The 23,754-nt window shown below is 33.3% G+C and overlaps 1 protein-coding gene and 1 pseudogene across 3 annotated transcripts in view; one reads left to right on the forward strand and one right to left on the reverse strand.

Annotated features, from left to right (window-relative positions):
* Positions 1-2,138: 2,138 nt before the first annotated feature.
* LOC146899061 (endoribonuclease Dicer homolog 2-like) lies at positions 2,139-10,837 on the forward strand. Of its 2 annotated transcripts, XM_085735660.1 has the most exons (20): positions 2,139-2,234; positions 2,371-2,484; positions 2,927-3,061; positions 3,201-3,285; positions 3,403-3,467; positions 3,958-4,098; positions 4,259-4,387; positions 4,464-4,584; positions 4,669-4,964; positions 5,050-5,210; positions 5,305-5,523; positions 5,679-5,893; positions 6,026-6,276; positions 6,366-6,760; positions 6,894-6,997; positions 7,159-7,352; positions 7,705-7,914; positions 8,536-8,943; positions 9,474-9,749; positions 10,326-10,837. In XM_085735660.1, the coding sequence occupies exons 1-20, from the start codon at positions 2,145-2,147 to the stop codon at positions 10,662-10,664; spliced, it is 3,948 nt and encodes a 1,315-aa protein (XP_085591786.1). In that variant the 5' UTR covers positions 2,139-2,144; the 3' UTR covers positions 10,665-10,837. The 2 variants fall into 2 exon arrangements, with proteins under 2 accessions (XP_085591786.1, XP_085591787.1); XM_085735661.1 differs by lacking the exon at positions 2,139-2,234 and having other exon boundaries at positions 2,886-3,061.
* A 309-nt stretch (positions 10,838-11,146) lies between these two features.
* The window catches only part of LOC146899062 (uncharacterized), a 61,918-nt pseudogene continuing 49,310 nt past the window's right edge, over positions 11,147-23,754 (reverse strand). The window contains exons 2-5 of the transcript XR_015022825.1: positions 13,413-14,257; positions 13,234-13,335; positions 12,390-12,446; positions 11,147-11,724 (exon numbers count right to left, since the gene is read on the reverse strand). The product of XR_015022825.1 is annotated as an uncharacterized LOC146899062 (transcript). The remainder of the gene's footprint in view (positions 11,725-12,389; positions 12,447-13,233; positions 13,336-13,412; positions 14,258-23,754) is intronic.

The raw sequence follows: 23,754 nt of genomic DNA on the forward strand, positions 1-23,754 counted from the left end.
TAATATTAATGTATTTCATATTACCTTCAGTTGTAGTTTCAGTATCATATCCTTGACTATATATGTCATTAAAACTCAACAAATTTCTCTTTGATTTCGGAGAGTATAGAACATTATTAATGACAAACTTTGTCCCATTTGGTAACATGAACATAGCATTACCTGTTCCTTCAATTAAATCTGCAGGACCTGAGATTGTGTTTATTACACCTTTAGTAGGAAATATTTTGGTGAAATATTTCTTACTTTTGAGGATCGTATTGGTAGTTCCACTGTCTGGAATGCAAATGTCTTTGCCATGATCCATTTCTAACCTAGCAGTAGTGTAAACTTCCGGTAGAAACGATCATGCTGATAACGTGTTAAAGATTTAGATATTTTGAAGAAACTAATTTTCTAAACTAAGCAAATTAAGAGAGAAAGAAGTAGGATGATATGTTTTGATTTCTCAAAATGGTGTGTTTTTACATGAACCAAAGTGTGGTATTTATACTACAAAATTTACCACTATTACATGTATGTCAAATTATTTATTTTACTATTCTAATTTAGCATTTACTTAGGTAGTGGATAATTATTGATAGATATTTCAACTTAAATAATAAAGGGTTAATTATGTTTCTAGTCCCTATAAAATAGCGACCTTATAAGTTTAGTCCTTACTTAATTTTAATAGCATTTTTAGTCACTAATTTTGTTTTTCTGCACTGAGTATTAGTCCCTACTCAATTCAAATTTGTTTAATTTATGCTTAAACTCTTAAATTTTTGAACAATTTTTTGCAGACATGTTTAGAACATTACTAAAAGTTCCTCTGCAAAAAATTATCGCAAAATTTGATTTCTACATCCAGATTTATTACTTTTTATCTTTAACTTTTGTCGTTTTAAAAAATTCATAATTAATTCATTTCATGTCAGAAAATTCTAAATTTTAGTAAACGAACCTTTCATAGTGTTCTAATCTTGTCTCAAAAAAATCGTTCAAAAATTTAAGAGTTTAAGGATAATTAATCAAACTTTGTTTTAGCAGGGACTAAAATTATAAGTAATTTTTTTTATAGGGACTAAAAATGCTATTAAAATTAAGTAAGGACTAAACTTACAAGGTCGCTATTTTATAGGGACTAGAAACATAATTAACCCAATAATAAAAACTATAATAATTGTGTTTATATATAATATATTATAATAGTAGTGACTTACGCATTGTGATGAAGTAATACAAAATTAGTAGTGTGTGACTGTGTATGATCACATCACTCAAAACGTGTGGGGTCCCAATAACACTCAATAAATAGTAACATAGTGTGCGTGTAAAGTGTATGCATTTGTTTCTTTGTTCTTTCTTAAATGGTGTCTTTTGAAAACAACACATACGGTTCTTTCTTTTGCCTTTCCTCTTCCTCTAAGGAACCCTCTTTCTTTTAGTTTTCTCTATTCTTTTTTCAGAATATTTTTGTCTATAAAGATACACTCTTAGGGTTTTTCTTATTCATCCGTATCTGGGTGGTGGTGGTGGTGGTTACCACCCATTTCATTGCTTTCAAAAGGTAAAGGTATCATTTTTTTCACTTTTTCTCATGACACTTTTCTTTAATTTGTCTTTGAAATTCTTGGTTTCTCTTATTTCTTCCTTTAGAACAAGAGAGAGAGTGATTTGTAATTTTTTGCTTATATATAAGATCAGAGTGATTACTGCACCAACATTTCAAATTGAAGTTGTGTCTGGTGTCTGACTTGTGTCGGTGTTTGTGTCTGACTTGTGTTAGTGTCTGAGTTACATTTGATAACTTATATTTTCTTGAATTATTACCTGTGTTTACAAGTTAGTGTTGTGTTTGATGTAACATGTTGCTATCTTTGATTCATCTTTAGAGTAGTGTATTTTGATTTTTGATTATTTTTTACTTGATTTATGTAGTAGGTTCATCTAAGACTATGAGGGAAGCTCTGATGGAAATGGATGACTATGATGAGCAGCAGATCATGCCTAATACACTTCCATTTGCTAGAAGGTTAGTTTTTTAAAACAAAACCCTTTTCATTGTAATGTTGATTGCGTGAAGCATTACAGTTGAAATGGATGACTATGGTGTTTTGGGTTGTTGAATTTTTGCTTTTTGTTTTTTGTTTGTAGCCATCATGCTTCTTCGAAGCTACGCTTATCACCTCCGAAAGCCTTCTCCTTACATTGCTGTGTTTTTGGTCCCCAGAGTTGTTTTGGTTTCTCAAGTATGCTGCTGCTACTTTGATCTCTTTTATAATAACTTCGCATATTTGAGATACATTGTCTGATGAATGAATGATTTCTGTGTGATGAATGAAGGATTCACCGTGCGTGTTTGTTTCGTTCACTTTTGTATTGTAGCAAGCTAAAGCTTTGAGAAATGACACTGATTTGAAAATTGGAATGTATTGGGGAGATATGGATGTTGACGACTGGGATAAAGATGTATGGAAAGGAGAAATGGAGAAACATGAGGTGAGGGGTCTCTGCATTTCTATTGCGACCAATGGATGTCCTTCTTATTTTATATAATATTAATCTGGTTTGTAGAACCATAATCTATTTGTTTGTCGGAACCCATGTTCATCTCATATATGAAATATTCTTCTAAACTCTATTTGTTTGTACTATGAAAACTCCAATAGAGCAAAAAATAGACAATTTTGTTTATTAACTTTGTTTATGTCCACATCTTCTTGTATTAAACAAACGTATACCTAATGAACTAACTAATATTGCTCCTTTTGGAATTCATTCCTTTCATGCCGTCTTGTATTCTGTTTTTCTAAGATTTGATTGACCTGAATATACATGTCATCATTGTTATTATAGTTTTAGTATGATGCTTCAGAATTTTATCTTTCTATGCTCTGTAGATAACTGTAATTACTGTTGGTAATGCTTTTGAATGTTACAGGTGCTTGTGATGACTCATGATATACTGCTTCGTTGCTTGAGGCGCGGCTTTATCAAACTGTCAATGATAAAGGTTTTAATTATAGATGAATGCCACCATGCTGCGGGTAGACACCCATATGCTTGTATAATGACTGTAAGTCTTGCACTCTTTAGACATCTATAATAACATAGCGGAATTCGAACAAATTGATATTGTTTGACGAAATACTATTTAGTACAAAGTCTTGCCAAATTGTTTGAAGTGGTAGTTACTTTTGTCTGATTATGTGCAGGAGTTTTATCATCATCAATTGAGATCTGGTATCACTGAGCTTCCTCGGATTTTTGGGATGACTGCATCCCCAATCAAGTCGAAAGGTATACAAGCCTCGAGAAAATTTCTATTAATTTCTTGTTTTTCTCTGCTTATCTATCATTGTCAGTTATTCTCTCATGCTCAATTTCCTTTTTCTTCACTTTTATTTTTTAACACAGCTGCGAATTCTGAATCGACCTTGTCCAAATCTATTCGGAAACTAATGACTCTAATGCATTCAAAGGTTGTTTTTATTTTCTTCCTCTCTATGTACAATTTTTTCTTACTCTTTATATGCATTTATTGTGTTCAGTGGCAATACTTTATCCCCTTATCTTCTTTGTGAATATCACCATAAGAAAATACATTACAGAGCCTATGATAGGGCCTACTGTTATGCATGGATGCTCAAGTGAAAGGTTTTCTTATGTAAATATGTAACCAAAAGATAATTAATGATATAGTATTGTCTTGGTTGTTATTTTATTTGCCTTTTTTTAGTTATTTCTAGCAGTTATTTCTTTAGTTTGTTCCTGTAAAAATATTGGAAGTTGTATATTCTAGGAGTAATAACAATCCAGGAAGTTGTACAATTAAAGGAATTTCTTAAGATTCTTAATTTTAACAATTCCTTTGTTAGTATTACTCTTTTGGTTTGAAGTACAACTCAATATTACTGTTTGGTCTTGCTATGTTTTATTTCTCATATTTTTATTTTTGTTTTTGAATTGCAGGTTTATACCTGTGTATGTGATGCTGTCATCTCACAGTTCATACCGACATCTACCCCAAAATTCCTGTTTTACAGGGACAATGGGATTTCATATACGCTATTCGAAGAATTAGCCAAAAGGCTTAACGAGTTAAAACAACAGGTGTGTACATTTAAGCAAATTGTTAATGTTCAGATATATAGTTCAAATTAAACAAAAATTTCTCTCCATTTTATGTCACTGACTCCAAATTCTAGTTGTGCATATTTTTGACCAATCTTAATTGATTGTTTCCTTGAAATGGGTGTATTCGGTTTTTCAGCACGAGCGTTACATCACAAGTTCAGATTTGACTAAATCAGCTGTCCAATCTGCTTACAAAAAAATAGCAAGGATTTTTGATGCCTCAATTTTTTGCTTAGAAGAGCTTGGTATTTGGTTGGCTTTGAAGGTTCTTGCCCTTCTGCTACTGTGACTCTATTTATGTTCATGCTTGCTTAATTGACATCAACTGTTTTTTGTGATAGGCTGCGGAGTCCTTATCTTCCATTGAAATTGAAACATTCTTATGGGGTATCTCTGGGGATCAGATTGTTAAAAAATTTAGTTCAGCTACTATGATGACACTGCAAAGTTGCTTACCATCTAGTAATAATTCTACCAAGCATTGAAATTTTACTTAAATCTTATGTTTGCATTCTTTTATTAATTTTTACAAACGTTCTTACTCAGATCCTCGGTGGACTATTGGTGACGATATGAATTCCAATTTGGAAATGGGGCTATTGACCTCCAAAGTATGGTGTCTTATTGAATGTCTACTTGAGTACAGGGGTTTAACTGAAATGAGATGCATAGTTTTTGTGGAAAGGGTCATTGCAGCTATTGTCCTTGAGGTTCTATTGAACGCTTTGCTTCCGAAATACAATAGCTGGAGGGCTAAATTCATTGCAGGAACCGGTAGTAAACTGCAAAACCAAACTAGAAAAATTCAAAATGAGATTGTGGAAGAATTTCGTAAGGGATTGGTATGCTGCTTTCTTAGATAATCCTTCTGTATTGTAATAAAGCAAAGACAATTATTACTTATTAAGGAAATATTTTAATCTGTAGGTCAACATAATTGTTGCAACATCAATTCTTGAAGAGGGTTTAGATGTCCAAAATTGCAATCTGGTTATTAGATTTGACCCATCTCCCACAGTGTGCAGTTTTGTACAGTCCCGAGGCCGTGCCAGAATGCGAAATTCAGATTACATACTGATGGTAGAAAGGTAATTATTGTGTTATTCTCCTTAGTATTGTGATTTCTAAATGTTTTGAAGTAAATTCTCCACAAAACATCTTTATTTTGTTCCAAAATTACAGTGGTGATGCAGTTACACGTTCTCGATTAGAGAAATACCTTGATGGTGGGCAAATGATGAGGAAGGAGTCCTTGCGTCATTCTTCCCTTCCATGTGAGAGTCTTGAAAGTGATCGATTTAACGAGCAAGCTTACCGAGTTGCAAGCACTGAAGCTGTTGTTAATCTTAGTTCCAGCATTACTTTGATATACTTATATTGCTCCCGTCTCCCTTCAGATGGGTTAGTTCGTCTATTGCTGCCCTCATTCCATATTAATTTTTCTCTGATTAATAATAATAATGAACCTTAAGATATGCTTCTTTTGCATTAATCTGGTCCTCTTCAATTTTTTATCCCGATCTTCATCATTCACCTCAATGGGTTTAAACTATCAGGTACTTTAAACCGACTCCAATTTGGGACAAACAAAAAGGAATATTATATCTTCCTAAGAGTTGTCCTATACAGGCTATTCATGTACAAGGTGACACAAAGTTCTTAAAGAATATTGCATGCCTTGAAGCATGCAAACAGCTTCATAAGATTGGAGCGTTGACAGATAATCTCGTTCCTTCTATTGTCGTTGAAGAAGCAGAGGTGGAGGAATTTGGTAACTTTTCGTGCCTTCTATTCATTTTGCTTTTATTATTGCCTTTCATTTTTCACACTACTTGAATGTAGAATTCTATTTAACCATATAATAATTCTCTGAATGACATTGACATCAAACAAAATCTTACAGGGAAAGAACCATATTCCGAAGAACAACCAAGTTATGTTCCATTTGAATTGGTGAATCGCATGTCAAACAGTAGTAACACAATCTACTATTGTTATTTAATAGAGCTAAAACAAAATTTTAGCTATGAAATCACTATGCAAGACATTTTTCTCGCAACTAGAGTCGAGCTTGATCCAGAAATGTGTTTTGACAGAGGTAGTCTGGCCGTAAACTTGAGATACATCGGAAACATTAATCTCTCACCGGATCAGGTATCTCTCAAGTATTTCTTTAATTGTATCAGACATATTTGCAAGTGTTGGGAAAAGTCAAGACAATTATGATTTGTTTTCTTTTCCAGGTTCTTTTGTGTAAAAGATTCCAAGTTAGTATCCTTGGAATTCTTCTGAATCGTAAAACGGATAAAGAAAGTCTTTCAGAAAAATTCTCTCTGGAAGATGATCTTGAGATAGATTATCTCCTGCTGCCGTCTATTGCTATAGAGGAAACACCATCTGTTGATTGGTTAACAATCAGTTCCATACATCCGTCTACAATTCAGTGTCAGTATCATGGGGCCAAGATATTGACTGAGAAGGGTTTTGTTTGTGGTTGCATATTGCGAAATGCTTTGATTTGTACTCCTCATAATGGTCGTACTTACATCACCACTGATATGATGGAATTGGACGGAAACTCACCTCTGCAAGTAGGGGATGGTGAAGTTACTACTTACAAGAAGTACTTTGGACAGAAGTAAGTTAATTTTTGTGGTAGATGTTTACTCTCAACTCTCAAGTTAATTTATCAACTCTGGTGCCTTATATATTATCCGGTCAATTTATCTATTTTGGTGCATTATTTTAATTTATCCTTTTCTGAGTTTCAGGCATGGCATTCAATTGCGTTTTGAACATCAACGCCTACTTAAGGCAAGACACGTTTTTCCAGTAAAAAATTATTATCATGGATATAAACAAGCGAAGGACAGAGGTTTGAGCTTCAAATTTTTTAAATGTTTTTTCCGGTACTTTAATCTTTCCTTAGTGGTGTCCATAAAAGCACAGAAGATTTAGTTTCTTCTGCTGTTGCTGTCCAAATACTAATACTATTGATGTGTAATCTGATCTTAATCCCGTGTTTTTCTTTTTCAGATGCGAGCAAGGCCTTTGTTGAATTACCTCCTGAACTCTGCTCTATAATCATGTCACCAGTACCACTTAGCACGCTTTATACATTTTCATTTATTCCATCGATCATGCATAGACTTGAGTCGTTGCTTGGTGCTTATAACTTTAAAAAGATGCATTTGGATTATTGCCCACAAAACAAGATTCAAACATTCAAGGTGGGCTAGTTTTTTATTTTTAGTTTTTTTTTTTCCAAGTAAAGAATTCTGTATCTATCTATTGATTGTCCTTAATAGCTAAAAATTTGTAGAGAAAACAAATTTATTTTCCTGCATTTTTCTCTTACAATAATTTGTTAATAATGGGAAGTGGTTCTGAAACAAAAGTTGTAGTAGAAAACACTAAACTCTGGACGTTGAAAGTAAAGAGTTCATTCTGCTCTACTTTTGTACTCCACTGTCTTGGCTAATACACACTGCATATACTGAGAAGACACTTGGTTTTCTTGTAAGTTGTCAAACATTTTAAAGATATTTGCACTGATGATGGTATCTGCATTTTGCATTTTAGGTCTTGGAAGCAATGACCAGAAAGTCATGCAAGGAGACCTTTCATTATGAGTCACTAGAGACACTTGGAGATTCTTTTTTAAAATATGCTGTTAGCCGACAGCTCTTTAATATGTATCAAAATCAGCACGAGGGTCTTCTTAGTGGGAAGAGGGAGAAGATTATTTGTAATGCTGCGCTCTCTAAGTTAGGCTGCGATTTTAGACTTCCGGTATTCTTTCTTTCCCTCTCTTTCTTATGTTATTCTTCAATCTTTTATGCTTTACATCTCTTATGAAGCTATCTTTTCAGCATTTTTCATATTTTATTTGATGTTATTTCATAGAACGTCCATCTGTATATAAATACTTCACTTGTAAGACTGATTTCCCATTTAGTTTTATTGAGATATGATGTAATAAATAGAATATTTGATTGGAATATTATCTCCCTTATTTTCTTCTATGTAAATATATTCTTATTTTCCATGTATATATCTCTGATGTGATTTGTTAGGTATAAGGCCACATTTAATCTCTATAATCATGGGATTCTATCTGTACAATTTTTTGTAAATGCCAAATGTTGAGAGCTATTCTTTCCAGCTATTTAACACCAAAAACATAATTCTCAACTAGTTGGTGACAGTTTGTAAAAGATTATAATTATAATTAGAATTTGGAACATGTACAATACTTTCCATACCAAGTAACGTGTACTCGAACTGTAATGCTTATAAAATGAGGATGATGTTGAATCATTTGGCTATTCATTCTGCCTTATTATCTTGAAACTGAACTTGTGGATAATAATATTAGTTATGTTATTGATTATCTATTCTTCTGAGTTGCAGGGCTTCATACGGAATGACCCTTTTGATCCGAAGACCTGGATCATTCCTGGAGCTAAATCAGGAAGTTTTAAATTAGAAGAGACAATTTTCAATGGGAGAAAAATATATACTCGCGGAGTTAGAAAATTGAAACGGAAAGTTGTTGCTGATGTTGTCGAAGCACTAATTGGTGCATTCCTTAACGCCGGTGGTGAGATGGCTGCATTATTGTTTATGGATTGGATTGGGATCAAAGTGAATTTTAATATCAATCCCTATGAGAGGCAATTCATTGCTTGTCCCGACAATCTAGTTAATGTCAGAATTCTAGAATCCCTATTGAAGTATTCGTTCAGGGATCGTTCTCTATTAGTAGAAGCTATGACACATGGCTCTTACATGCTTCCCGACGTGCCTAGATGCTACCAGGTACGTACTATTGTTATTATTCTTAGTATGGGAACAAGACATTAGCAGATATGTATCAGTGTAAGACAAAGATTTCTTCAACTTAATACTGATTAGCTTACATTTTTTCAAGTCTTGATGGTCCTTTTTAATTATTAATCAATCATTCACAATTTTCTTCATGATTAATTATGTTTTCCTCTTAGGGTCAGTTTGGATTGATTTATATGAGTATATCTACTGGCAAAAACACTTTTAAGATTGTTTATGAGAGCTTATGGAAACAACTTATGACATGGTCACAAGTTGTTTTCAGCTTATTTGCATAATCTCTCCAGGATAGCTTATGAAAGCAGCTTATAGCATATACATAAATAGTTTCACTTTATTATGTCTTTTGTTATAGAAATAGTTTTTACATAAGTACTTGTATGATAAAGTTTATGATGTAAGCGCTTAATTAAGTTGTTTATCTAAATGTGGCCTTTTTCGTGTTACTTATGTTTTTTTTTTTGTCTCGATTTTTGTATGATATATTCCTTTTCCTGCAGCGACTTGAATACTTGGGAGACTCGGTGCTGGACTATCTCATTACCATGCATTTGTATCAAGTATATCCTGGCATGTCACCTGGGCAGTTAACAGACATGAGGTCTGCATCGGTGAATAATGACTGTTATGCAATGTCTGCCATTAAGGTTGAATTGCATAAGCATGTCCTTCATGCCTCTCAAGAGCTAGATAAACATATTGTAACTACGCTTGATAAATTTGACGGTCAGTCTTCATCAAGTTTTGGATGGGAATCCGAGGCCACATTCCCCAAGGTTAGTTTGTCAAAATCTTTGAATAATGTAATTACTGTCAAATTAGTGTTGTAACACTACTTCAAAGTGAGGTTTTCTATAAAATGTACAAAAACATGTTTATCCTTAAATTTTGTGCATCCTTAGAGAAGCTGCCACCGCTAAGACATGAACAAACGGAACACAAACTGCATTTATGCTTTTGTTTTTAGTTTGATCTGTGCTATTTGGTATGGAAGTTTTTCTATTGAAGCTGTTATGAGTACCTAAACTTTACTGGTCCGGTGCTGTGATTGTGATCAAAATATGATATGTTTACATGTGTAATCTATGTAGCACCGACATGTGATTATATTCAATTACTTCATTTTCTCAATTTATTATCGATGTGTTTGTGTACTGTCTGGTGTTCATATCTGTGTTGGTGTTTCATGGCTTGTAATAGCTTTGCCTACTTTTAGGGTCATTAGTTCTTTTTGATACATAATGTAGAGATGTAAATGTTATTGGTGCGTTTTTCTACTTTGTGAATGTGATGACCAACTAGAATGTAGAAACTGTTACAACACCAATGAAGAACGTTCCTATTGTTTGCAGGTACTTGGAGACATCATAGAGTCTCTAGCTGGTGCTATATTTGTTGATTCAGGATACGATAAGGAGGTTGTGTGGAAAAGCATAAGGCCGCTTTTGGAGCCCCTTGTGACACCTGATACATTAACGATCAATCCGAGTAGAGAATTAAATGAACTGTGCCAAAAAATGAATTATACTAAGGAGAAGACCTTGTCCAGGAACGACGGCGTTACTAGCTATAAAATCGAGGTAATTGCGGATGGGGTAATTCATCAGTTCGAGTACAAAGGTTCTACCGACAAGAAAACTGCCAAAAGACTAGCTTGCAAGGGAGTTTTGCATTCCTTGCAATTGAAGTAAACACAAGAAAAGTGATATACATAACTTGTGTATATCTAAGGAATTGTATAAGCACAAGGATGTAATTTTTTAATTGTGGTATTAGGATGTCATGAAAAATGATATCAAAGATTGCAATTTATTTATCACATGTTTTTGGACTCATATTAATGATATCAAAAATGCGTTCACAATTGGTAGCTTAGCCGAAAATTTAAATTAAGTTTAATACTATCAAAGTAATCCATTGTATCTAGACCAAAAAAAAAAAAAAAGTAATCCATTGTATAAATCACTGTACAAAGAATGATGAGCTGTGAAGTCCGGATACGATACTGCACCGATACCTCGATACGGGAAAATTTCAAAAATCAAGATACGATACGGCTGTGATACGTTAATAAGAAAATTATATAATTAAATGTACAATATAATTATAACCATTTTTTTAATATGCAAATATATTAACAAACAAAAGAAACTAGTCATAGGCTCGTAGCATATCAACCTAAATATAAATAATATTGACGATTAAGAGAGTGATGATTAGTCAATTACATACACAATATATCCCAAAAAAAGCACCATAAGTGTTATACTATATCCAAAAGGAACATTGTTAGTGCTATATTATATCAATCCAAAAAAGAAGCATTATACTCAAGAGTTAAATTATTTTAGTTAACATTAATTGGGAAGTATTGACACATGTATCGGTGCAGGATAATTATCGGATACTTTCCTGATACGTATCGGGAAGTATCGGATAATTATTTTTTTAAAAAATAAAATTTAATCTTCAGATACTCTTCTGATACGTATCGGGAAGTATCGGGCAGGTATCGGTGCAGGATACGTAGGGGATACGATGCGTCATCCATTTTAAAGTATCGGGGCTTCACAGATGATGATGAGAATGTTAAACATGGTAATGTGGTAGCTTTTCTGCCACCAAGAAATAGAAAAGTCCCATTACTCCAGAGTGTCTTATGTTGCTACTGTAGTTAGTCTGTAATGTTAAAGTTTCGCCGTCAAATATCTTGATAGAACCTGGGATTGAAGTACATATAACTCTCCCATCCTGACATTAATGTCACAACCAAAATTTCAAAACTTTAATCCAATATTTAATTAAAAATGATAAGAGTACAAAGAGTATAAGTAATCAAACGAAGTAACAGTAGCATATATAGTCTAATTATAAGGGTTGATCAAATTAATACAAAAGATCACTATGCCCAATATATAATTGGCTGGGGCAAAACTGCAAACTTAAGAGATTTTAAGAGATTAGCAAAGTTCAAATAGATTATTAGATATATTCGATAGATGATTAAGAGATATATTATATGTTAAAACTCATCAAGAGTCGACACAACTTCATCATTCACGACTTTGGATGTGGTTTAGCCATAATTTACATGTGTTTAACTACATGTAAATTTGAGAATCTAAAATATCATGGTTAATCACGTTTAAATTTGTGGCTAATGAAGATGCATTGATGATTAATGAGTTTTTACTTCAAATATATGATATATCCATTAATCATCTTCTTAACGTAGTTAACTACCTATTTATACTTCGTTAACCATTTAAAAAGTTGTTGTAAAAAAGTTGAACAATTTTAATTTTTCCAATAACACAACTTTTTTTATTTTCAAGGTATGTATGCACTATGCACCATGCCACTAGAGAGTAGTAGTATTCAAATATTAACAATGACTGCAATTATTTAATGTTCACCTTTCAATATAGAGTTGATCCAATTGCACCTGAATGCTGATGGCCAACTCCATAGATGACGGGTGTGTTTGGTAAAAATAAGCTATAAGTTAGCTGATAGCTGATAAGCTAGCTGATAGCTGAAAAGCTAGCTTATAGCTGATGGCTGATAGCTGATAGCTTATAGCTGAAAAACTAGCTTATTAAAATTAAAAGTGTTTGGTAAAATTAGCTGTTTAAGTGACTGATAAATATAAAATGACATAAAAGGACATGTTTGTTTAATTTTTTTAATATCATATTTACAATTCTTATTACTTAATGTATTTCTTTTTAAATATTTAAATTTAATTCAAATTATTTTAATCATTAAAATGATAAATATATTTATGCATTTGACATTTTTTATTTAACAAAACTTTTTTTATAAATTTTATTAAACTAAACTTGCTTCAATATTTATGGTAAATTTTATATAAAATTATTTATCATATGAATTAAGGGCAAGGTCAAAAAGAAAACTTGAACAAGAAAAGTTAAAAAAGCAGTACAGTACTAAAACGGAATGCTTGAACAAGGTCATCTTGTTTTTTGTTTTGAAGAGGAACGTGGGTGGTTATATTAGAAAGCGGTTAGTTTTTTTTAATTAAAAACAATAAAATAAAATAAATAAAAGGTTAAAATTGGAAGAAAATATAAAAAGCTATCAGCTATAAGCTAAAAAGCTACTTGAATTAGCTTCTTAAAAAACGCTATAAGCTAGTGAGAAAAGCTTTTTACCAAACACATGACATTTTATTAAAACAAGCTTATAAACTAGTCCAACAAGCTATAAGCTAGCTTATTTGTGTTACCAAACACAGCCGACATAACCACCATTTTGCATTGGGAAGCTTGCTCTCTTGACATCAACACAACCACTACGATTCAAATAACTTGTGCTGCAAGGTTCTACTTCATATTCAAACTTTACACATAGCAAAAAAATCTTAGTTACTCACATGAAATAGAATTTTATATAAATTATATTTTGATTTAGCTTACCTTGCAATCATGGTTTAGTCTCTTTCCTTTGGACTTATCTGAAATCTTCAAGTATTAGTCACATCAAATATATAAATCTTGAGAGGTACCATAAACTTTTCCCAATTAACCCATTTAACAGTGTATTTCAAATAAAGACTTTGTTTTGGCCCTAAAAACCCTTTACTCATCTTACACTTGCTATTATCAGGGCAACATTGCAAACCCCCTTTATAATTTGGACTCAAAGCTTCTCCATTTTCATCCTTTGTAACATTATACAAATCACACTTACATTCAATACACCCCATTCTATCTTCCACACCCCTAGTATCAATAGCATGAACATTAATAAACCATTTTTCTACATACCCTTCTGGAATTTCTTCAGCATTACCAACTTCTACGCCATAAGGGTCAGGAATATATGTATTTGTGCCTCTTGTTTCAGATCCAAGACCATAGTATTGTCCAAAAACATTCTCTTGACAAAATCCATTGTTTCTTTTAAAAATAATACCTTCTTCACTATTGTTTGCCACATTTTTTGGTTGGTGGTATCTTACAACAATCCAATGATGTAGATAAGTTTGATGGAGAGGTATTGAATTCCCTGATTCATCAACTACTTCAGCAAAGAAACTTTTAAGTGAAATATGAGCTCTTGGAAAATCAACATCCATAAATACTTTATTTGAAATTGATCCTGGACTCAGTTTAATCTTGGGAGAGAAGAAAACTTTTGTTTGGATATTTTTTTTGGTCTTCCTAAATGCAGCTGATGAAAATGGTGTGCTTGACAACAACACTAGTGCTAGGATTGTCCATGAAAGGTTCCTAGTTTGTGATACAAACCTCATGTTGATCTGTTACAAAACAATGAATTAAAAGCAATTGCATATATAAAAGGCATTAAACCATGGCAAGTATGTATATATATATAAGTCAACCATGCCAAATATGACATTCACTTACCAAGTAAAATGAAAACATATATAGATATGGTTCGTGTATAGTAAATATTTGAAGTGATCAATTCACTTTATAAATGAGGATTTTTTATCTGGAAATAAAAAAAGTAAAAGAAGTAAAATGTGTAAAAAAAAAAAAAATTATTATAAAAAATTGGTTTGTTATTTTTTACGCAAAATCAAACTTCATTTTGAAGGATGATGGACTTGGATTATATAGTGCAACAAACTATACACCCTTAGATTTGGAGAGAAAAATTATATCCTAATCTATCAGTGTTGAGTTGGCTACACTATAAATAGGACATGAATTCAGTGCGGTAGTGAACTCACACAATTTGATTCCCTGTAAATAACTTGTACTACTATAAAGTGGGTTATATAGATTCAATTTCATCAACTTTTATGTTCAAATTTTTAAGGTACACTAAAAAAATTTAATATGTACATTGCCAATACATCTGGCCTTTAAATTAATAGCTAAATGAGTTTATTTTTTTTGAAAAAATAATATATTTTTCTATCATTTACAATTATAAAACTAAATCTTATAGGATATGAACCCGTCTCCTTAATTAGAATTATATGCATTTTCGTACTATGTTCCTATCTTTGTAGTATTATTTTGCCTGGTGATCAAATTGTAATCGATTTGTTGAAACCAGTGAGATACATGTACATTCATATGGGCATTGGCGGAGCTACGAAAAAAAAGTTCGGGTGGGCCCCTAAAATTAAACGTTGAAAAATTGTTTAAAGTCTCTCAAAATAGACCTATAATTGAATTATTTAAATTTTTCGGGTGGGCCACTACACCACTTGGCGGAAAATTGGATCAGCCGAAACCTAAAACCGACACAAAATTGTATAAAGTCTCGCAAAATAGACCTATAATCGTTAATTTTTTCGGGTGGGCCGTGGCCCACCCTAGCCCATGAAGGGCTCCGCCACTGCATATGGGACACGTTGATTTTTACGATGTATAAACACTTGCGATGAGACTTCGAAGGAGTCTTAAAACATATGAGTGAATCATCATTCATCACATTGAACTTAGCAATTACAAGTGAGTTTTGATACCACATTTTTACTTAAAACTTTAAGATATACGAGTCTTTTCATTTATATGTTGGTCAAAATATACTCTTCCGCACAATATAAAAATTTTAATTTACACTTGACATATACATTCTCTCCTTCAACCACGAAACTCTCCACATCATTGATCCAACAAATATCACTTCTTCTCCCCCACCAAGTTGAACCAAACTCCAATACAACCGGTGGAATTTTCGTGGAACCTTAAAACATTAGGGAGGATCATTACATCAAGCTAAGAAAATCAAAAAGTGAGTTTGAACATCATACGTTCCTCTAAAATGAGGCATTATGTATACAAATCTTTTCAGTTATATATTATTCAACATCTACGCTTACATTTAATGTTAAACTTCTAACTAGCTAACACTTAACACATCTAACAATTTGCACATCCTATGAATAACAATTTGCACATCCTATGAATCATATAATGGAATAAATTAAACTTGAGTAATTCATATTTTTGGCCCTTCTAATATATGCTTACTTTCTGCTTTAGTCCCTTGATTGTATTTTCCTTAGTTTTTGTCCATGCAGTTGAAGATTTTATTGTTTTAGACACTGATGTAATTTTCTCGTTCAAGATAGATAATGTGGCATATTAATATACACACACACTTTAAACCAACGAAGATTGAGATTAGTACAGTAGGTTAGACATTTATAACGTGGTGAATCAATGTTTGAATCTTTGTTGAAAGAGATGTCTATATCAAGTGTTCGATAGTGTTACAAATAATACCTTCAATAAAAATCCATGAGAAAAAAATTCAAAACATATTGAAAATTCTTACCAATGCCCCACAATCATCAACAACCACCTCCTTATTTCAATGTAAAATTACCCAATTCTTCTAGTCATTTATAAGCGAATTTGTTTTATCTGCTCATTATAAGGCAAAGAGAGTAATTTGTGTGATGATTTCCTCCATCTAATTACATTTATAAGCAAATATTGTTTTGTCAGCTTCATTGAATCATTTATGTATTTGAACTGTACTATAGTCTAAATACATCAGTTATAAATCTTATCAGATGAAGTATTTTACATTTATAGGTTTCATGGATTCTTTTAGAATTTTTATAGAACCTAGTAATCTTAATACTAGTGCAAAGAAATATTTTGTAGAAAGACCATTAAATACATCAGTTATAAATCTTATCAGATGAAGTATTTTACATTTATGGATTTCATGGATTCTTTTAGAATTTTTTATAGAACCTAGTAATCTTAATACTAGTGCAAAGAAATATTTTGTAAAAAAACCATGTTACATGACCAAATCATCTAATACAATCAATCAATTTTATCGGGGACTCATTTATTCGATCAAGGACTTTGTGATACAACATCCCAAGCACATATCACACACAAATCAACCCTGGTTGGGGGCTTAGATGGTATGACTTACTACGTGTGGTGAACAATATACACTTCAAACTTGTATATTAATAATAATGATTAAAATCGTGGTTAATTATGTTCAATAAATGATTATGGAACTGTGGTAGATTTTTATATTCACTAATCATCTACTTGTAATTAACTACATATTTAATTTGAATTAACCATATCTAACCATATAAGTTGATATCAAAATTTAATGTCAAATTTGTGTGATAAAACAATACAACTCTCAAAGTATGATCAAACAAAACATGTTAATCCCTTAACATGAATGCCAAATGATATTGGAACTAACTACTTACAGGTTGGGTTTGCTAATGGAAATGTAATTTTTGAGATCATCTTTGTATATTTGGATATATCACGCTCAAATCACTTGAAGCAATTTTTATATGAATCCGCCTCTTTGTATTTCCTCACAATATTGACATGTTGCTTCTATATAAATAGTAGCATTTTCATTATTCCAAGTTAACATATTTTCCTATGATTGATTATTTTGACGTTGTGTAAAAATATTAGTAAAAAAATAAAAATACGCAAGAGATAGATTTAAGATAAAATTACACTTCCCTCTCCTTAAAGATGGTTGAATTACACTTCTCTCTCTTCTTATGGTAAAATATACACTCATCTCCCTTGAAAAGTAAAATTTATACTCTCCTCCCCTATAAGATGCTTGAACTACAACCCCCTCCCTTAATAATTAAATATGCACTACACTTTAATCTATTTTAACATAAATAAATATTTTTATGATATATACTAATTTTGAACCACCATTTATGAAAAATAAATTCATTTCTTTATAATTTAAATGTCAATGATAATTAAATTTAAATATTTTGCTATTAATTTTATAATTTAGAATATAAAATTAACTTTTAAATAATCATACTTTATTGTCTTTAGTAATTTTTCACATATTTTAATTTTATTTTGTGTTGTTTCGTATTTTATAATAGGGTTTAAAACTATATGTTAGTGAAATTGTGAATAAAAAATAGCGAAAAATATGTATTCAAATTTTGATTATATGAAAATAGACCCGCAATACTATTTTTTTTCAAAGTGTGTTAGATATTATAAATAAAAAAAATATATCGAGGGAGCAAAGTGTAGATTTTAACATAAGAGGGGAAGAGAATGTAATTCAAGCTTCTCTTAGGGGAGGGTAGTGAAATGTTTTCTAATATGTTTTGAATAAGAGGGGAGTGGAGTGTATATTTTTACATAAGAGGGGAGGAGAGTGTAATTTAACCATCTTTAAGGGGAGGGGAGTGTAATTTACTCTAGATTTAAATGGGCAGTGTTTATTATTATTTATTTAAAATATTAGGGGAGGGTAGTGAAATGTTTTCTAATATGTTTTGAATAAGAGGGGAGTGGAGTGTATATTTTTACATAAGAGGGGAGGAGAGTGTAATTTAACCATCGTTAAGGGGAGGGGAGTGTAATTTACTCTAGATTTAAATGGGCAGTGTTTATTATTATTTATTTAAAATATAAGGGAATACAATCTGAATTTACATTTCACTAATCCAACAATATCAATTCAATTCATGTGTTTACAACTATTTGATCTTATTACAAACAATCAACAATGTCTATTCTTCTAGAATAAACCAAATTTTATTTGATGATATGCATCTTATGCAAAAAAAAAAAAAACCCAATCGAAAGCTAATCCTTGCAGAGAGTAGTTGATGTTGTTTGTAAAAGAAACGCAAGAAATCATTTTAGATCATAAATCGGAAACCCTAGATTTTTTTCACAAGCAACCCAATTTCAATTGATTAAAACCCAATTCTTGCTCATTATAATTGTTGATATCATTGTTTGGACAACAAAAACTTTTGAAAACACCCACAATTCTTTTGAAAACACCAACAATTTTTTCATACAATAAAACTACCAAAATGGTGAGGCACCATACCATCAAAACAATGATGCAAGAGGTAGAAGAGTGAAAGTAAGCGAAGAGTCCATTTACACTACCGACAATGAGGAGGGTTTAGTATTTGAACAACACATCTGTGATACGCATAGTGAGGCTTGTCGTCGACTGAAGCTTGACGGCAGTGGTAAGGAATAAGCGGCGAGGTGAGCGAAGCCGAAACATGGAAGGAGTGTCTTTTCACTTTCAACTTTTTGATTGAGTTGTTTATTTTTTCGCTTTCCCAAAGTGTATTTATTATTCAATTATGGAAAATGCTAAATTTAAAACAAAACTTTTATTGAAAGCTTCGCATTATTATGTTCGAGACTCGGAATGTAACTGATAGTTGATAACCATAATTTCGCAGTTACTAGACTGTTTAGTGCAATTTAGAGCATAAGTGAAATAACAAAATCCATTAAATAAAAACTTTGATTTTGATTATAAAATAGCTTGAAAAAACGACGATGCTATGAATTTGTTTGAAATCAACTCCTTAATTTTTTTGAGTTCAGGTATACTTTATTTACATCTTACTCCATTTAGTCCATTTAGGATCTTGGATTAAAGACATGTGGCAAAAAAATATTCAAGGGTTGAGATTTAAAAATTAATAAAACATGTATTTTTTGAATTAAACTGAAGAAATTATAAACGTTCCTCTTCCTCTCTTTATCCTCTCATGCACATCTATGGCGGCCCACGTTCTAATTCATCTCTTGTATCCTCTCACGACGTTGATCGCCGCCAACACTGCCATGCCTCCCGTCGCAACCCTCTCGATCAATCACATTTCCCCTCTTCCTTACACCACCTCTTAACCACCGTTTCACTGCCGCCACCGTCACATACCAACCCACAACTACTGCTCTTCTCTTACACATCTGTCGATTCATTCATACACATCTACACTTGCCAATTCCTAAATATTCATGACAAGAGAGAGATAATGAATAACTAGAGATGATGAATTTTAGTTTTTGTAGTATTTTATTCTTTTCCTACACTATCACTTGATAGGTGAATGATGAACTTCACAAATTTTTCCATGTTTTGAAATGATCATGATAAAATCCATCTCTTGAAACGTTTGATTTAAGTTTCTTTTCTTTTGTTGGAAAAAAACAATCAAACAAAAAGGGAAAGCTACGATGATGGGGGAATAAGAGGAAGAGTCTTCTGGGGAGGTGAAATGAGGGAACGTTTATGACTTTAAATATTTGAGAAATGCTATATACAGTTGCAATATTCGATGAAGGTTTAAAGTCATCAAATCTTCCTCGTCCTTTGTTTTTTGAGATGCCTCTTCAGCTCATCCTCATCCTTGTAATCATTCATGGTCACACATGGAGATGGAACCTTTTTTGAAATAAAAATGGTCATTGTTGCTGAGCAAAGTAATATGAACGTGTAATTTTATTAGTTGCGAGAGAATGATAAGGATGAGTTAGATTGCAGATTGTATAGATACCGTAGAGTTTTGATTATTTTCTAGTATTCTTAAATATGATTGTTGTATTCAATTAAAGCAATAAGCTATCAAAAGAAAAATAATAGAAAAAGGAGTATGTATCTACCATTCACGAATCTGGGCACAATTACAGAAATGATTGTGAATCTATGGCATGAACAATGTTTTTCCGGTCAGTGAAGATAGTGTGAAAATAGTGGTAATGGCAACCAATTAAATAAAATATTAATTAAAAAAGGCAACCAATTAAATAAAATATTAATTAAAAAATAAAAGTAAAAAGTGTTAGAAATAAAAAGAACCGGTAGCCAAGAATTGAGTGATGACGTGGCTCCATTGTTCAATCGAGTGTTCAAGAGCAAGTGGTGAATAGCACCGCTCTAAATATTTTTTAATTAAAAAATACAAGTTTTATTAATTTTTAAAGGGAAATTAGTCACTTTAGTCCCTGAATGGGGAACGATTCGTCAATTTAGTCCCTGAATGCAGATAATATGCAAAACAGTCCCTGCATGGTCAATTTCAGGGACTAAAGTGACTAACGAAGTCTACATTCAGGGACTAAATTGACTAACGGAGTCTGCATTCAGGGACTAAATTGACTAACAAAGTCTACATTCAGGGACTATTTTGTAATTTATCTGCATTCAGGGACTATTTTTAAATCTCAACCATTGAATATTTTTTTGTCATATGTCTTTCATCCAAAATCCTAAATAGACTAAATACTAAATAAAGCAAGATGTAAATAAATAGAGAATACGCACTCTATTATTTTTTTTTCATTATCCATTACCACTTGCACCTTGTACTTTATAGCATCCAATTCAATATATATATATATATATATATATATATATATATATATATATATATATATATATATTATTTTTTTTAAATTTTTTTTTTATTTGAACTTTGAAAAAAATCAATCAATAATGAAGTCTAGAGAGAGAGAGAGAGCGTGGTCTGGTGAGAGAGAGTGGTGGTTATTCCCGGCATCATCGGGAACAACCGCGTCGGTATTCACCTTCACCGGAAGTAAGGTACTATAGGGGGGGACGGGGGCCAAGCAGGGTGCCACCATATGGGGGGATGGGGGTTACTGGTCTGATGAGAGAACGAGAAAGGGGAAAGTGCAGGATCAGGTGGCCAGGCAACGGGACAGGCTTCGGGAAGATCGGCGTCACCGAAGGTCAATGGTTCGTCGTCAGCGACAGTCTAGGGGTAGGGCTCAATTTCACTCGTCAACATGGGGTGACACAGAGGAGGATTTCGACCTAGGCAATCAGGAGATTATGAATGATGGCAGGATTGTTGTACGGTATGATAGACCATCTACGGTTCAGAATCGAGACTGTCTTTCATATGCAAACGATCATGTTCTGGAACCGCGTCAGCCATTGTTACATCAACAGGACCAGAATGCGTATAGGAAGCAGCGTATTGCACTTCCACGTACTGATACAGGCCGAGGACAGCAGAAGCAGCCAGTGCACAGATCACGTTCACATTCACGAGTAAAGGAATCCGATCGCCATGTTCAGCCTAAAACGGTTAATTCCAACTTTCTCTAATATTGTTAATTGGAATAAAGATTTGATTGTCCGAGATAGAGGTGCTTGGGTGCGGATATATGGAGTTCCATTGCATGTCTGGAATTTAGAATTTTTCAAATTGTGTGTTTTTGATATTGGTCGACTGTTGAAGATGGACGATCTTACTTTGAACAAAGAGCGGTTTGATTACGCACGTGTGTTAATTTCTACGTCATCATTGGAAATTATTAACACGGGCGCCAAGGTTTTGGTGGATGGGGACTTACTGGATCTTTCTATTGTTGAGGAGTGGGGGTTTGCACTAGGGGAGGATGCTTGCTTAAATGAAGTGGAAGAGGTGCAGACTGATGATGTATCCCATCAAGAAGATTTTCATGAAGAGGAGCCAGCCAATGGGGATGTTAATGCCCTTTTACACCACTTATCTGAGGAATGGCAGAAGGAAGAACTGGTTCATGCAGCACGACTTTCATCAAGTGGTCATGTGGGGAGTTCGGTTCAAGTGCAACCAGATCATAATGCTGCGCCTTCCATAGAGGTGCAGTCTACTAACTCCATTTCCGGTGCAATTTTTGGCGAAGGTTCAGCTAGGAAGATTGATATGGCTGCTGGACAGAATCAAAAACCTGTTGAAATTGATACTTTGAATCAAGTGCAATCTGAAATCAATGAAGTGCCTGCGCCTTCCTTGGTGGGGCAGTCTACTAAGGCTATTATTGGTGCAACTGTTAGTGACGGTACAGGCAGGAGGAAGGACACAGGAGCTGGTCAGAAAAACGGCCATCTGAACATGATGCTTCACCGGATTTTTTTGCTGCTGGAGGGAGGCATTCTCGTCATAATTTCCAGGGTGATGGGAGATCAGCTTCACGTGCCTCATCTTGTCCTCCAGGTAAAGTTCATTCGGCTTCTGTTGGGCCTTGGAGTATGGATTGGTTACATAGGCACAAACATGTTTCTGTTAGTGGTGTTTATCCAACTGAATCAAAGTGTCATCAAACATCCCAAGCTGTTGTGCAAAGAGTCTCAAGGAAGAAGGGTGGTGGAAACATTCGTCATTGTGCTCGTAATTTGAAACGTATTGCAAGATTATCTGAAGGTGAGCGTAAACAGGTTCTTCGTGCACTACGGAAGTCTCATTTGAGACGTCTAAAGAATTCAAAAATTTCGAAAAAAAAAAGACAACTGACAAAGAATGTTCTTCTCAAAGCGAATCACGAGCATCAGTTAGCAATGATTGGACAAACTGGTTGGTTCTTCGCGGTAATGATAAGGCGTTGTCAGATGATGTACAGGGGATTGGGAAGTTGGTGGGGTTGCGTTTCGACGGTGATAAAAATAATAGATTTAATGTGTTGTCAGGGAAGGGAAGGAAAAAAACAGAGGGAGATGGGAAAGAGGGTTAGGCTACGAGGCTGGTGTGAGGAGGGGAGGAGGGGTGGGGTGTGGTGGTTGTGATGAAGATTATTTCTTGGAATGTCAGGGGTTTAGGCGGGTTTGAAAAAAGAAGGGAGGTGGGTCCTTTGGTGAAGGAGAAAAAACCATTCATTTTGTGTATACAAGAAACAAAGTTGTCTGTCTTTGATAGGGTGGTGGTTAAGTCATTATGGAATGAGCCAAATATTGATTACTCGTTCTTACCATCGACGGGTGCATCGGGAGGTTTGGTTACTCTTTGGGATTGTTCAGAGGTGGAGGTTTGGGCGTCTATATAGTTCGAGCATGTTTTAGGGATCAAAGGTCGCTTTGTGAAGACCGGTGAGGAGTTTACTGTGTTGAATGTTTATGCTCCGTGTGATACTCTTCGTCAACAGAATCTTTGGCATAATATTGCCTTACGGTTGTCGAATATTTTTGATCTTAATGTTTGTGTGTGTGGGGACTTCAATGCGGTCCGGAGTGTCGAAGAACGCA

The sequence above is a fragment of the Medicago sativa genome, chromosome 8 (genome assembly GCF_051527215.1).
Source record: "Medicago sativa cultivar Bolivia chromosome 8, Bolivia_mono, whole genome shotgun sequence".
Lineage (NCBI taxonomy): Eukaryota > Viridiplantae > Streptophyta > Magnoliopsida > Fabales > Fabaceae > Medicago > Medicago sativa.

Excerpts from the sequence above, each read along its gene's own strand:
- LOC146899061 (XM_085735660.1), top strand. The coding sequence starts at position 2,145 with ATGCTTCTTCGAAGCTACGCTTATCACCTCCGAAAGCCTTCTCCTTAC. Across the intron at positions 2,485-2,926 it reads GAGAAATGGAGAAACATGAG|GTGCTTGTGATGACTCATGA; the intron begins GTGAGGGGTCTC and ends TGAATGTTACAG. Across the intron at positions 6,277-6,365 it reads TTAATCTCTCACCGGATCAG|GTTCTTTTGTGTAAAAGATT; the intron begins GTATCTCTCAAG and ends TTTCTTTTCCAG.